Source organism: Festucalex cinctus, chromosome 13 (genome assembly GCF_051991245.1).
Source record: "Festucalex cinctus isolate MCC-2025b chromosome 13, RoL_Fcin_1.0, whole genome shotgun sequence".
Taxonomy (NCBI): Eukaryota; Metazoa; Chordata; class Actinopteri; order Syngnathiformes; family Syngnathidae; genus Festucalex; species Festucalex cinctus.
The window spans coordinates 18,183,955-18,197,160 of record NC_135423.1 but is presented as its reverse complement, the minus strand read 5'-3'; the positions used below and the strand labels follow the sequence as shown (position 1 = coordinate 18,197,160).

At 38.3% G+C, this 13,206-nt stretch overlaps 1 protein-coding gene across 4 annotated transcripts in view; it reads left to right on the top strand.

The window, feature by feature from the left end:
• The window catches only part of dync2h1 (dynein cytoplasmic 2 heavy chain 1), a 99,831-nt gene that overhangs the window by 3,325 nt on the left and 83,300 nt on the right, over window positions 1-13,206 (top strand). For all 4 annotated transcript variants that reach the window (XM_077540644.1, XM_077540645.1, XM_077540643.1 and 1 more), the window contains 26 exons: window positions 303-421; window positions 658-802; window positions 1,928-2,073; window positions 2,198-2,284; window positions 2,527-2,661; window positions 2,746-2,859; window positions 2,948-3,059; window positions 3,244-3,368; window positions 4,078-4,253; window positions 4,374-4,569; window positions 4,694-4,789; window positions 5,088-5,249; window positions 5,331-5,429; window positions 5,563-5,702; window positions 5,787-6,015; window positions 6,706-6,833; window positions 7,484-7,599; window positions 7,763-7,890; window positions 8,703-8,852; window positions 9,014-9,219; window positions 9,330-9,485; window positions 9,580-9,694; window positions 9,858-10,028; window positions 11,016-11,174; window positions 12,770-12,838; window positions 12,946-13,100. In XM_077540644.1, coding sequence (XP_077396770.1) covers window positions 303-421; window positions 658-802; window positions 1,928-2,073; window positions 2,198-2,284; window positions 2,527-2,661; window positions 2,746-2,859; window positions 2,948-3,059; window positions 3,244-3,368; window positions 4,078-4,253; window positions 4,374-4,569; window positions 4,694-4,789; window positions 5,088-5,249; window positions 5,331-5,429; window positions 5,563-5,702; window positions 5,787-6,015; window positions 6,706-6,833; window positions 7,484-7,599; window positions 7,763-7,890; window positions 8,703-8,852; window positions 9,014-9,219; window positions 9,330-9,485; window positions 9,580-9,694; window positions 9,858-10,028; window positions 11,016-11,174; window positions 12,770-12,838; window positions 12,946-13,100 — 3,634 coding nt within the window. The remainder of the gene's footprint in view (window positions 1-302; window positions 422-657; window positions 803-1,927; window positions 2,074-2,197; window positions 2,285-2,526; window positions 2,662-2,745; window positions 2,860-2,947; window positions 3,060-3,243; window positions 3,369-4,077; window positions 4,254-4,373; window positions 4,570-4,693; window positions 4,790-5,087; window positions 5,250-5,330; window positions 5,430-5,562; window positions 5,703-5,786; window positions 6,016-6,705; window positions 6,834-7,483; window positions 7,600-7,762; window positions 7,891-8,702; window positions 8,853-9,013; window positions 9,220-9,329; window positions 9,486-9,579; window positions 9,695-9,857; window positions 10,029-11,015; window positions 11,175-12,769; window positions 12,839-12,945; window positions 13,101-13,206) is intronic.

The following is a 13,206-nucleotide window of genomic DNA, read 5'->3' as shown; positions in this document are numbered from 1 at the left end:
TCCGTAGATATAAGCAGATGTTTCGAATACAGCTGGAACTCACTCGCAGCTATCAGCATGATTAGGGAAACGGGGATTTTGGGTGCCGGTCAAAGCTTTGATTTTCATATATACAATTCACACCTGAGTATGTGCTGCAGGACCAGCCAAACTATGAAAAAAAGTGTGATTTTTAGCACAACATTAGCTACACTATGACAGGTAGATGCCACTATATTTTTAAAATCATTCATACCTTTCAAAGAGGCCATCTTGCACAAGTGTATCCAACAATTAATTGTGTTTTTGTCTGATCTATGCAGGTATTCTTACACCCAGTGATGAGTTCCTGTACTGGGCAGACGTATCTGAGTCTGCAAAGAAGACCAATGTGAAAGAAAGGGCTACATATTTCACTGAACAATTTAATCTTGTAGAGAAGGTATGCAAACATTAAATGTAAAACTATGGTAGTTAAAGTTAAGTTTACCACCACCTGTGCAAAATATTAGGGTTCTCTGACTAGGATGACTAATATATTGTTAGCAATTCACTTAGATTTTGTGGGTAAAATCAATAAAGATGTGATTTTCTTTAACATTGCAGATATTCTTATAAATGTTGTGTTTTTAATCAAAGCGAGACAAATCATGCAAACTACACCTGTGTCTCCACTAGGAATATTGTGGTCTTGATGGCCTGTCTTTGTCAGATGTTCTGGATCTGGTGGAGCAGAGTAGAGACACCCTTGATGGTGTCTGGCGGCAGCTTGATTATGAACCATACCCAGAAACACGCATGGTCCGACTTATGGATGTTATTGGTGAGAACAAGAAGACATTTTGTCCTGCTTCTGATCCGAATACCTGTTTATCATTTTTTGCAGGTCGTGTAATATTTCCTCCAACATGTTTAAACCAATATATGGATTTAAACAATGTCACAATACCGATGCACCATTCAGTATTTATTGAATTGCCAAGAAGACTCCATGTTCCCCCAAGGCAGCTGTTTGAGTTAATGCTATCATAAAACCCAAAGGCTAAGATAGTCTTAGATGCTTGATAGTTTGTGACTTTACTGTGTTGCAGTGCTGGACAGTATTGATGAAAAATTTAGTACAATGTAAATAGCTAATAGATAGAAGTAATAATAATAATAATAATAATAATAATAATAATAAATTGTTATTATTATTTTATCTAATCAAAATAAGAATAAAGTATGAAATGGATTAGAGAGAAAAAGAAAATTAGAAAGAAAAAGACACACATATCCAGAGGAGAAATACCATTAAAAATATCTGGTAGTAAAACAAATTTTCAAGGATTGTACACTGTTGTTGTTTACATTGTTAGATTATTTAATGTTTGCATCCATGCTGCCATAGCAGTGCCCTAAATGGATATTTGCGGATGTGTCGTAGTCGCGTTTATGCAGTTACATTTACATTCATTCATTGTTTATACAATGTAAATGTAGTGTCTAAAAAAATCACAAATGAACACTTCCTTGAAGTGCATACATTTCAAATGAGTCACCGTTTCAGGTTACATTTAACTTTACAGCAGGCTCGTTATTGGTGTAAGACATTTTATTGCTTTACTTACCTGATTGTGACTTCAATGCAAATGCACAGGTTGAAGGTTTCAGTGCGCTAATATTGGAGCTAGCATGTCAGGGAACTCCTTTACTTTTACACAATGTATCCATCCAGACGTGTTTAGTCATGTTAGTATGCACCATATAATCTTATTGCAAGTTTTTTACTAAGGCGACTTGTCATTTATTTGAACAATGTAAACAAAGTGTTTGTCTGTTAGGTCAAAAACATTCAGTTCTTGGTTTGAATTAAGTGTTTGTGTAGTGCAAGTTTCTTACTGTGGGAATGTACATTTAATGAGTCCTTTCCATTCAAGGAATTTGTTTATTTTTTGAAATTTTCAAGGTGGAGCCCTCGGACGATACGTCCAGAAGAAGCTCAATGATCTCAAGATTTTTGAGCAGCCATTTGTATCTGTGAGTGAGAGCTGGAAAATGGGCGTTGCTATATGTGAGCATTGGGTTGCAGCTTGTGAGCATCTGACTGGACAGGTGTGAGAATGATCCAGATAGTGAATAGAATTGACTGGATTGACTGACAATTATTGTCATATCCATTGACCATTCTCAATATGTTAGTTATTTTTTTAAAATCCTTTTTTAATTATATTGCCAGGTCTGGAAGAGACATGCTCCTCATCCTTGGAAAGGGAACAAACACTGCCCTCAAACCCTACAATGTCTTGGCAAACGACTGGATGAGGTATACTGCGTCGATCCAATCCATCTAATCTAGCAATCAGTTTACCTACCTACCTACCTACTTATCTACCTACATGCCTACCTACATATCCATTTCCCACCTATACTGTAACTATATTGAAAATTTATAGATATTTATAATATTGGGGTGTCGAGTGTTGAGTGTTTCTCGCATTATTTTATGCATTATTCAGAGTCCCTCTCGATTAGTTGAGTGTAAAATGCACTTTCTCTGTCTGTCAGGTGGTGTCCCTGCGGCTTTTCCATGAGAAGCTGCTGCATTTGTTACCAGGAGGAAAGCAGCAGGCTCTGACTTCAGAATGTGTTTTTGAACCTTTCTCTGGCCTTAACCCTCTCCAGTACAACCCATACACCGAGGTTAGTTGAGTGGACTGGATTTGCGCATGTGAACCTGCTTCATGTCTACAGTGTGATTTAAATTTTTGTTGTGTGTTTTCCTAGCCCCTTTGGAGGGCAGCAGTGGCTCAGTTTGAGCGCATGATGGCTCCGTCAGAGCGGGAGGTGGCTGGCAGACTAAAGAGCTACATCGCCGATGTACAAGATAACCCACAACAGGTTGTGTAACAGCTCTGATTAAAATGTGCACTATTCTCTTGCTTTAACTTTCATTTATGCTCACTGCAAGTACATACTTTCTATGTAGCTGTTGCAGGTGTTCCAAAAGCACAAGGAGTTAATCAGGCGGCCTACCATCAGAAAAGAGCTGCAGTCTGAGAGAGACACTCTATTGGCCAGACTACTTGACTACAACAAGGGTGAATTTGATTGTCTTCGGCACATTTGTTAAAAATATCTACATATATCACACTTTTAAACCACTCATTTTTAACCACAATATTTTGATGGAATTTTTAAAAAAATCTGGAATTGTTTTTTTAGAGAGACCATAAATAGTTTTTTTGTGTGTTTTTTTTGTGGTCTTTTTAACACTTTTTACAGGGTTGAAGACAGACTTTGAGAGTCGCTGCCATGGAACTCCAGGAGAGAAGTCCGGCCCACTTCTAGGGAGAAACCTCTCTGATGTGGTCAATAAAATTATCTGGGTCCAGCACATCATACACAAGGTAGCCTTATGAGCAACTACAAATAACTGTATAGGTCTTTTCAAGCTTTTCAACCATTATTCGATTCGCTGGTTTAGCAAGGCTATGGTAATTGTATATAATTATTAAACCTCTACATCTCTTAATACAGAAAAATACGAACACATATTCAAACAAACATGCATGTTAAAATAGGAATGAAGGGTAAATCATTAAAACCAACCAACAAAAAAACAAAAACATTATATGTAATACAAATAAAGTGGACCCTGCTACTTGTGGGTGATAGGGACTGGGCCCTTCCACAAGTACTCCACTGTAAGTTTTATATTTTTGTGGTTTTGCACGGTTTGACATATTTTATTTGTCATTGTGATTGTCTGGTTGTAGAAGCTGTCTCTGAATCAGTAATCTGATGTGACCTCCATTCACAGTTCACTATCATCAAAAAAGACACACAGTTAAGAGCAAAACAACAGTTAAGGAAATAAACACGTGCAAAGCAATGTAAAGCTGCATGCCTCGAAAACCTAAATGTAACGGAATCAAAATTTAAGTCAATGTTAGATCTCTTGTAAGGTGCTCTCAAGCTAAAATGCGGCTGTGAAAAAGTTACAAATTAAAACAAGACTGCTAATGTTGGACTGTTATTGAAGCTATATACATTTTGGTTAATATGTTAAAACTTTTGGTTGATTTGTGTTTTCTTATGCTCTCATCCCTAAAATAGGTGGAGGACTGTGTCCGCATCACTGAGGCTCTGCTGTCAGATCTATCAGGATTCAAAGGGTTCGTGCATTTCGGTGATGACTTGCTAGAGGTTTTGAGGGCATACGAACAGGAACAGTTTGATGACTGGTCCAGAGATTTATTGTCTAGTCTGACTGATCCCAAGTCAGGACTCAGGTGAGACCCAGTGCACTTAAAAAAAAAAAGAAAAGAAAACCTACCAAAAAAAAGAAAAACTCACAGACTTCAACAAAATTTACTGAACTCCAATATAATACACATTCTTTGTCGCTTCAGTCTCCAGGCGAGTGACCGAGTGATGGAACTGGACCACGCAGATGGCAGGTTGAAGATCCATTACTCAGACAGATTGGTCAGTCTGCTGAGGGAGGTCAGGCAGCTTTCTGCTCTGGGCTTTGCTATTCCTGCTAAGATCCAGCTGGTCGCTAATACTGCAGACAAGTTCCATAGACAGGCCATTGTCCTCAAACAGGTGACATTTTCTAATATTCTTGTCCTTATTTTTTATTATTTTCTTATTATTAGATCTCATTTTTTCTTATTCATTTCATCTAGATTTGACACACATTATAACAAAGCTTTGTTGTTTTACATAGGTGGCAAACTTTTACAATACCATTGACCAGCAAATGATCCCATCTCAGAGACCAATGATGCTCACACTCGCTTTGGCTTTTGAGCAAGTTATCAAGGTACTTCTAGCATGTCCAAGCAGCCATAACTATATTTGTGTTTTTCTAATAGCGTAATGTACTCAGTAAGCCACTTACTAAGTAAAGCTACGTGTAGTTTTTATCGTACATTTGTGGATTGCTGGAACTTATGCAACATGTGGTGTCGGCGGTTGTTATGGAAATGACACAAATGCTACTGTCCTTATTTTTAAGGCCAAATCACTGAATACAGGAATTGTTTAATTGTGTCATGGTTATATTGATCATTACAATATATGATAATGTGTTATCTACGGGAATCTCTTTTCTTGGACAGAATCCTCGCTCTCAGTCAAAAGAATCAGGCAGCAAACTGCATATCACTTGGAACAATCCTAAAGAGTTGGAAGTTTATATTTCCAAACTGCAGTCTGCTACTGAGACACTCTCCACTGAGAACAGGAAGCTGCGCAAATGGCACACGGATTTCACAGACAAGGTTGCAGCTCATCGTATGAATGTATTTGTGGGCATTATCCCACATTTGGCTTGATGTTTATCTTTGTGTGTGCTTCCCAAGGTGGTGACATTGATGAATGTCGACTTGCTGAGGCATCAACAGAGGTGGAAAGAAGGCCTCCAGGAGCTCCGCACTGGCTTTGCCACTCTGGAGGCTCAGGTAATGATTTTGTGTGTGTGTGTCTATTGTCATGAAATGAATGTATCACTGTACTTGATTGAAGCGGAATGATTTAGTGAAAACCCAGTGGTTTTTCATTCAACTTATGTAACTTTTGTATCTTAAAATTTAGGGCTTTAGGTCTGATGACATGCAAGCATGGCGACAGCACTGGAATCATCAGCTATATAAGGCCCTTGAACACCAGTACCAAACCGGATTGGAAGCACTAAACAAGAACCTACCCGAAATACACATCGACCTTACTTTCAAGTGAGTGCCACATCTTCATTGTTGTCCACCATCCCTCGTTTCCAGTTTCACAGAATACAATCCCTGTGTCCTTTCTCTGAGCAGACAGGGCCGGTTGCAGTTCCAACCGCCTTTTGAGGAGGTACGAGCACGCTATTACAGGGAGATGAAGAGGTTCATCTCAATCCCGAACCAGTTCAAAGGTGTCAGCGCACCGGGTGATCCGGTTATCTTTGGAGCGATGATTGACAGGAATGCTTTTGGGTTCCTCACCATCTTCAACAAGGCAGAGGACCTCTTCAGCCGATTACAGGCTATTCAGCACAAGTACAAGGTGCCTGAACAACATTGATGATGATGTGACAGTGATTAACATTAACAACTCAACTCAACTCAACTTAATTTTATTTGCATACACTTTACCCACTCTCACAACCAGTGCAACGGTAATAAAGGGTTGCACATAAACATCAAAGGCAATAGTACAGTCCCCTTACATTGGTAATTCTATGTATTAGTCAACAGTCTGTTACAACACTGTGTATATATTACCGTAATATGCTATAGTTCTGGTTATGTTGTGTTGCTTTTAGGATTACAAAAAATGTGTTAAGATGTATTGTAACTTTATCATGCTTTGTCTTTTTTTTTTCTCTCTCTCTCAGTTTTGGACCTTAATGTTTATTCTCAGCCCTCTTAACTCATTTGAAAATTATTTTGCTTTGTAAAGTACTTCACAAACAAAATGAGTGAAATGAAGTGACATTTAGATTTAAATAATTTAAACTTTCTCTGGTGAAAAATGCAGGCTGTTAGATGTCCCCCCCCCCATCATCCAGCTCTGTTTGAATGGGAAAACCCAATCTTTATAGTCATCATTATTCTTTGTTAAATGTCATTTTAAGTTATTTCTCGTTTCTCACACAGTTGCATTTAAAATGAGGAAGTATGCATGTCTTACAGTTTTCGTGTACGTGTGTGTGCGCGCATACATGCATGTGTTTGTTTCATTTTGTTGTTTCAGGAGTGGGTGGTGCTAGGCCAGGTAGATTTGGAGAAATTAGTGGAGAAGCATCTGACCTCTGTGCAGGATTGGGAGAGAAATTTCAAGGCCTTGAAAGCCAGAGGAAAAGAATCAGAACGTCTGCCCAGGTACATATTACACAAAACAACAAGTATATAGAGTAGATACTGAAACAACTGATAAAATCAAACTATTCACATTATGTTTTTAAGAGAAGGGAAACATTATTTTGTTTTTAATAAATCCATCCATCCATCCATCCATCCATCCATCCATCCATCCATCCATCCAATCTTATATAGAACTTTACCTTAGAATTGAGTGGGTTGGAGCCTATCCCAGCTGTCATTGGGTCAGTGGCGCTGTACATCCTGGACTGGTTACCAGCAAATCACAGGGAATTTTTAGTTAAAGTAACATTTTGATTGAGAGAGACTAGTGAGAAAACTGTTTTCCCTATAAAAGAAGAAAAAAAAACTCAAACAGGAAGAGCACATGTGAACTCCACATAGGAAGCCCCCAGCCGAGATGCATGGTGACACTTATGTTAACTTGTCCACTATGTTATTTGCAACACAGCAAAGAAAATACTTCCTATAGTTTTTACAAATTTTTATGTTTATGTTCAACATGTTGTGTGGGTAAAAATAAATAAAACAATGGCTATAGGCAGAGGGGCCCTATCAGGCAACAATGGAAAATTGGTTCACTTCGAGCACTATTGAAACTAATGTCTTTCCTTAATGTATATACTAACTGTGTGTTCATTTTTTGTCAGCCAAGAGAAGGTTGACTGTGTTACAGTCAATTGTGAGCCATTGAAAGCTGCCATCGATGGTCTGATCCAGAGACTCTTTGACCTGTTGCTTATTTCTCTTCGGAAGTCCATACAAGGTGGAGGGCACAATAAGTATATTATTTTTTACAAAACATTTACAAGACATTTTCAATGTCTGTCTTTACCCTTTTTTGTCTGTTGTTGTATACTAATTCTATGCATGATTCATGTTGTTTGATTCCATTTTTTGTTGTTCTACTTCCAATGGCTTGACTTCAGGTCACACGCAGGCCATAGAGAGTTTTGTGTCAGAGTCAATGGAGACCTTGTCCACACGACCCGAAAATATTGAAGCGATTAGTGCTGCCAATGGCAAATATACTCAAATAGTGGCCCACAAACCTGAGGTAAGAGACAAATAACCCATACTCTGCATTTTATAACATAGTATTGCTTATAATATCATTGCATTTAATTGAATCCATGGGGGCTGAACGCGATCCATTCCAGGATGGTTTTTGCCCCCAATTAATTTTGAACTGTTATACAATTGTAAAAAGAAGTGAACTGCTTTACAATAAAAGTTAAAAAACAGTGTATGTAATTAATTCTGCGCTTTAGCTCTTATCAAGCGTGTCAGATGAGGACTTGTGACATGGTGATGAAACTCTAGAAGAGAATGTTATTGCGGGGGTGGGATGAAACACTGCGTAAAGCATATGAAACACTGCAGTTTTTTTCTTCTTTTATTGTTAATGTTTACATCTTGTTGATCTAGCCACCTGTGACACATTCCTGGTGTTAATGATCATCATCACTGTTTTCCTCCTTGCCATGACGGATACTTTTCTGCTGCTGCATTGCTTGTGTGCATGATCAGTTTGACTTCAAGTGTATTTCTCCCAAGGTTATTGTTGGTTTATGTCCACTCTACCTAATGTTAGACCTTTTGTGGCTCCTTTTTGGCACACAATTTTAGATGACTATTTACTATCATTTTAACTGATGTCAGAATCTGTATATCTGTATAAATTGTTTTAATTGAGTTTTGATGTGGATAAATAACAGTAATCTTACTACTTTAAACAATAAATATTTAAAAAAATAGAAGAAAAGTCATTTCAAACTTCTAGTTAGGGTTAAAAAGTGAACCCGCTCATGGAGTGGTGTCACTATGGTAGGTCATGCATCTAAAGGTTAATTGTGTGCATCTGACTAGATCCTACCTCAGTTCAAGACGGCAGAGGAGAAGAACCGTTTGCTGCGAGCAGTATCTGGGGCGGGGCTGGACTCCCTCTCCTCTCTGAGGGCCAAATGGGACAAACTGGAGCTTGTCATGGAGAGCCATCAGCTCATGATCAAAGATCAGGTATACCAACAGAGCATCATGGTTTGAGTCCTTGATGAGACACATTTCACCTGCTGGTATTCTTCTCCAAAGCAACTTAACCCCTTACATAAATCCTTTTCTTCCCTGTATATGCTGGTGGCTGCCTCTTTTCGATATCGTTCGTTCTTCTCCTTGCCTAGGTGGAGGTGATGCGAACTCACACCGCAGATCGGATCAATGCCTACAGGGCAGATCTGGAGAGGTTCAAGGCCCGCTGGGACCAGCTGAAGCCCAAAGAGGAGCTGCTTGAGTCTGGTGATCATGATACCTTATTTGCTGGTCTTCAAACCATCAGAGATAAGCAGCAAGAGTTCCAGGAATTAGAATTAGTGCGCAGTAAACTAATGTAAGTAGTTTAGAATTTACATAAAGGATATAAGTAAACTTGTACTTGATGATCCATTGTTTCTGATCTTGCCACCCTCTTTTTCTATACCATACTTCTCTTCGCCTAAGTGAGGACTGTGTCTACTTCAACCTGGAGGTTTCAACTTTCCCTCTGGCTGAAGAAACAAAACAAGATATGGAGGTGTATAGCCAGATGTGGGGTCTGTATGAGGAGTGGAACAAAGGGTTTACAGAGAAGGCTCAGGAGGACTGGATCTCATTCAGGTAAAGTAACCAACTCAGATCATAAATATACCATAGATGCCATTTTTATTCTTTAATTATTTTTATTTGAACATTTTTTTCCACCATTTTACAGGAGTAAGACCTATCTGTTTGAGGAATTTCTGTTTACATGGCAGGACAAACTTAGGAAGCTGGAACATCCTACGGCCATTTCTGTAAAACTGCAAGAAGAAGTGGATAAATATAAGGTACACGATCCAGTTAAAAATGTTATACAGTATATATTATTTGTAAATGAAAGTCATCAATGGGAATGTTTTTAGTTTATTACATTTTTTTCTGAAGGTATTCAGGTGTTAGGGGATTGAGTTCATGCACCATTAATTGTTGTGGTTCCATCTGTGTGTTCAGAACATTGTCCCAGTGCTGAAGTATGTACGTGGGGAACACCTGTCTCAAGACCATTGGTTGGACATGTTCCGTTTACTTGGTCTTCCAAGGGGGACGACTCTAGAAAGACTCACCTTTAATGATCTTCTTGGAGTGGCAGATAACATTATTGCAAAGGCCATGGAGCTTAAGGTACAGTGGATATAAAAAAAAAAATAATCTACACTGTTCAAATGGCAGGTGTTTGTAACATAAAGAAATAAGTCCAGACATTATTTTTAAAAAAATGCCATTAATGTGACCTTTAATGTGTTGCACTCAACAGAAAAAAAACCCATCTTTTTGAGAGAAGTAAAAATGAACTGAGATAATGTGGTTTCACACTCACTCATAACTGACAATGTCCCTTTGTTCGCATTCAAGCTCATGTTCAATGGGAGTTAGCACACACATGCCACCATTAAAGTGCCCCTGATTAACCCCAAATAGATTCAAACTTTTCTAGATGGCTTTTCCTGAGGCAGTTATTTGTCAACCAAAGTAAGTAGTTTGATCACCCTCATTAAGTTAGTCAGTAAGTGATGAGAAACTGGAGAGCAGAATGTAACGTTTTTTTTTATTTTTTTTTTATGGTCTGATACAGCACAGTGACATTTAAAAAAAAAAAGAAATTTTTTTAAACCAGCTAATTTAGTTGGATACATTTGTCCTTTACTTTATTTTACTCTCATTTACTTTATTTTCTAAGTTATAGATTATTAGATACTGTATATGCAATTGGTAATTAACAATTTTACCCTTACAAAATAATCATGCATTTTTGATGGACAATACCAGAAATGTTTGGGTTATTGTAGTGCTGTAGCGCTACAGGACACTGCTTCTTCGTCAGAGATGTTTTTAAAAGGTAATGAAAAAATTACATACCTTCAACTGATTCTGGTAGAAGAAAACACAATCATTGCACTGATTGAATGCAAAGATATTGAAGTGTTATGACGATGAATTTGAATGATCTTGTTGCTGTGTCCACATATTCGTGTTACCAATGCAAGGAAAGATATGTATACATTTTGTTAAAAAGACAACACCACATGATGAATTCAGCATCTGTGGTTTTCAAACTCAAATCAATCCCGTTTTCATACCTGGCTAATTGAGAGTTTTACGTATGTATAGGATCTGAACAGCCGTGCCCAGGCAGAGGTGACAATCAGAGAAGCACTGAGAGAGTTGGATTTGTGGGGAGCAGCAGCTACCTTTAACCTCACAGAGTACACTGGTAGTAGTGGATGTACTATAAACATCATCAAAGACTGGAAAGATATCGTCAGCCAGGTACAAGCATACACACACTGAACCAAATGTGCTCTCACCTGCAGTATGTGCTTCTTGGTAGTGCTTAGCTTGGCTTGTGTTTTTCTCACACTCATATTAATAATATTCAAGAAAATGTATTTATTTATTTATTCTTTAAGTTTTTAGGCAGATAGAGGAGTGAATTTGCATTGTGGCCTCCATCATAGCAACCTGCACAATTAGTAGTGAGGAAAATGTTACTCGTCTATTTTGAATATTTCCAAATGTATAATTGTTTTAACCTATTATTTCCACCACAACATATGAGCCAAAGTTACATTACTATGCCGTCTCTTTCAGCATGACAGATATTCATAAATCACTGTGCCAACTAGTTCATTGCAAGGCTTTCTTAAGTCATAATGGGCCACTTTTAGGTCCAGATCCACCAGTTGAGCATCCTGCCCTGTAAGTATTTATTGCAAGTCTGAAAAAGTCTATTATTTCAGCTCTCTGCGTCTTTGAAGGTAATGCATTGTAAAATCCTATTTATCCAGAATATTGGACAGGCACCATGGCCATGTTGAAGCACCCTTGAAATGATTTCAGAAAAAAAAAATCCTTGGGGACATCTTGGCGAGAATAAGTTTGATTTACTGTATATTACTGGATGTCTTTATTATTATCATCCTGTGAGAGTCTGTATTGTTCCACCTCATTTTAAATTTGCTGTACCCCTGTTTGAGGAATCATTTTGTGAGACTGCAGTCATCGAGATTTATACACCATTTCCAGATATCATTTAAGAGACAATGGATTTTGGAGTGTTAAATGTATTGAGCGGTGACTAACTGTCTGAAAGCAGACAAATAAATCCTCAGCTTAAGTTTTGTTTAGACTGGCAAAGTTTTTTACCCCCTGATTTATAGTCCATACAGACTATATGTCCCCTTACACTATGATGAATTCCATTTTGTCATATGCTCAATGCACTATGGGCCTGATTTTCTAAACATTTGTCCCTGCAAAAACAGGCACAAACTTGATTTATTGATTGATTTATATAGCGCTTTTCCGTCTTACAAGGCCCTCAACGTGCTTTACATTCAACTACTGGAGGTTCAGTATTTTGCTCAAAGATAATTCGATGTGGTCACAATGGCATGGAATCAAACCCACAACCTCTGGGTTGCGACATAACACCTTAGAACCACGCTTCCCCACACTGCCTTCCCATTCGACTACTGATGGCGCAGCATCAGGAGCAATTGGTAATTAGTATCTTGCTCAAGGACACTATGACATGGTCACGAGGGCTGGGGGATCAAATCCACAACTTTGAGGTTGGGAGATGAAAATCTACCACCGAGCCATGCCACCCCCAATTGGGTGTTTGCAAAACATGTTTGGGAACTATTAGTGACTATTTCTGACGGTATTGGAAAGATTAGCAACTATTTGCTACTTATTTTCCACTCTTTGGACCTTTTGCCAAGTCTTGGCGTTGCAGGCAAATCTATGAACAATGTTTAATTTTGCGAAACTTGTTTGTCCTGTAATAGTTCAGGAAGCTCATTGTAATGACACTAATTGATGAAATCTTGAGAGTGAAGGCAATGTTGGCTTTATTGCAGGTGGGAGATAACCGCTGTCTGCTGCAGTCTCTGAAAGACTCTCCCTACTACCGCAACTTCCAGGATAAGGTCAGATAAACATGTGGATTGGGGTTCTTTGAATAAACAAAAATAATTACGACCCAAACAAGATTAAAATAACAAATGTATGTTTATTTACTTCCATTTACATTCAGGTCAGCTTGTGGGAGGTACGTCTGTCTGACTTGGATGAATACCTGCTAAGTCTTAATGCCATCCAGAGAAGATGGGTTTATCTGGAGCCTATCTTTGGACGGGGAGCTTTGCCACGAGAGGAGGCCCGCTTCAAACGAGTTGATGAAGACTTCAGGTATAGGTATTTTTGTGAGAAGATGGTGGACAAAAACAAACAAATGGTCAGTCCCCCTGAATTGTAATACAAGTAATTCAGGAGACTTTAATGCACACTGTCAGAG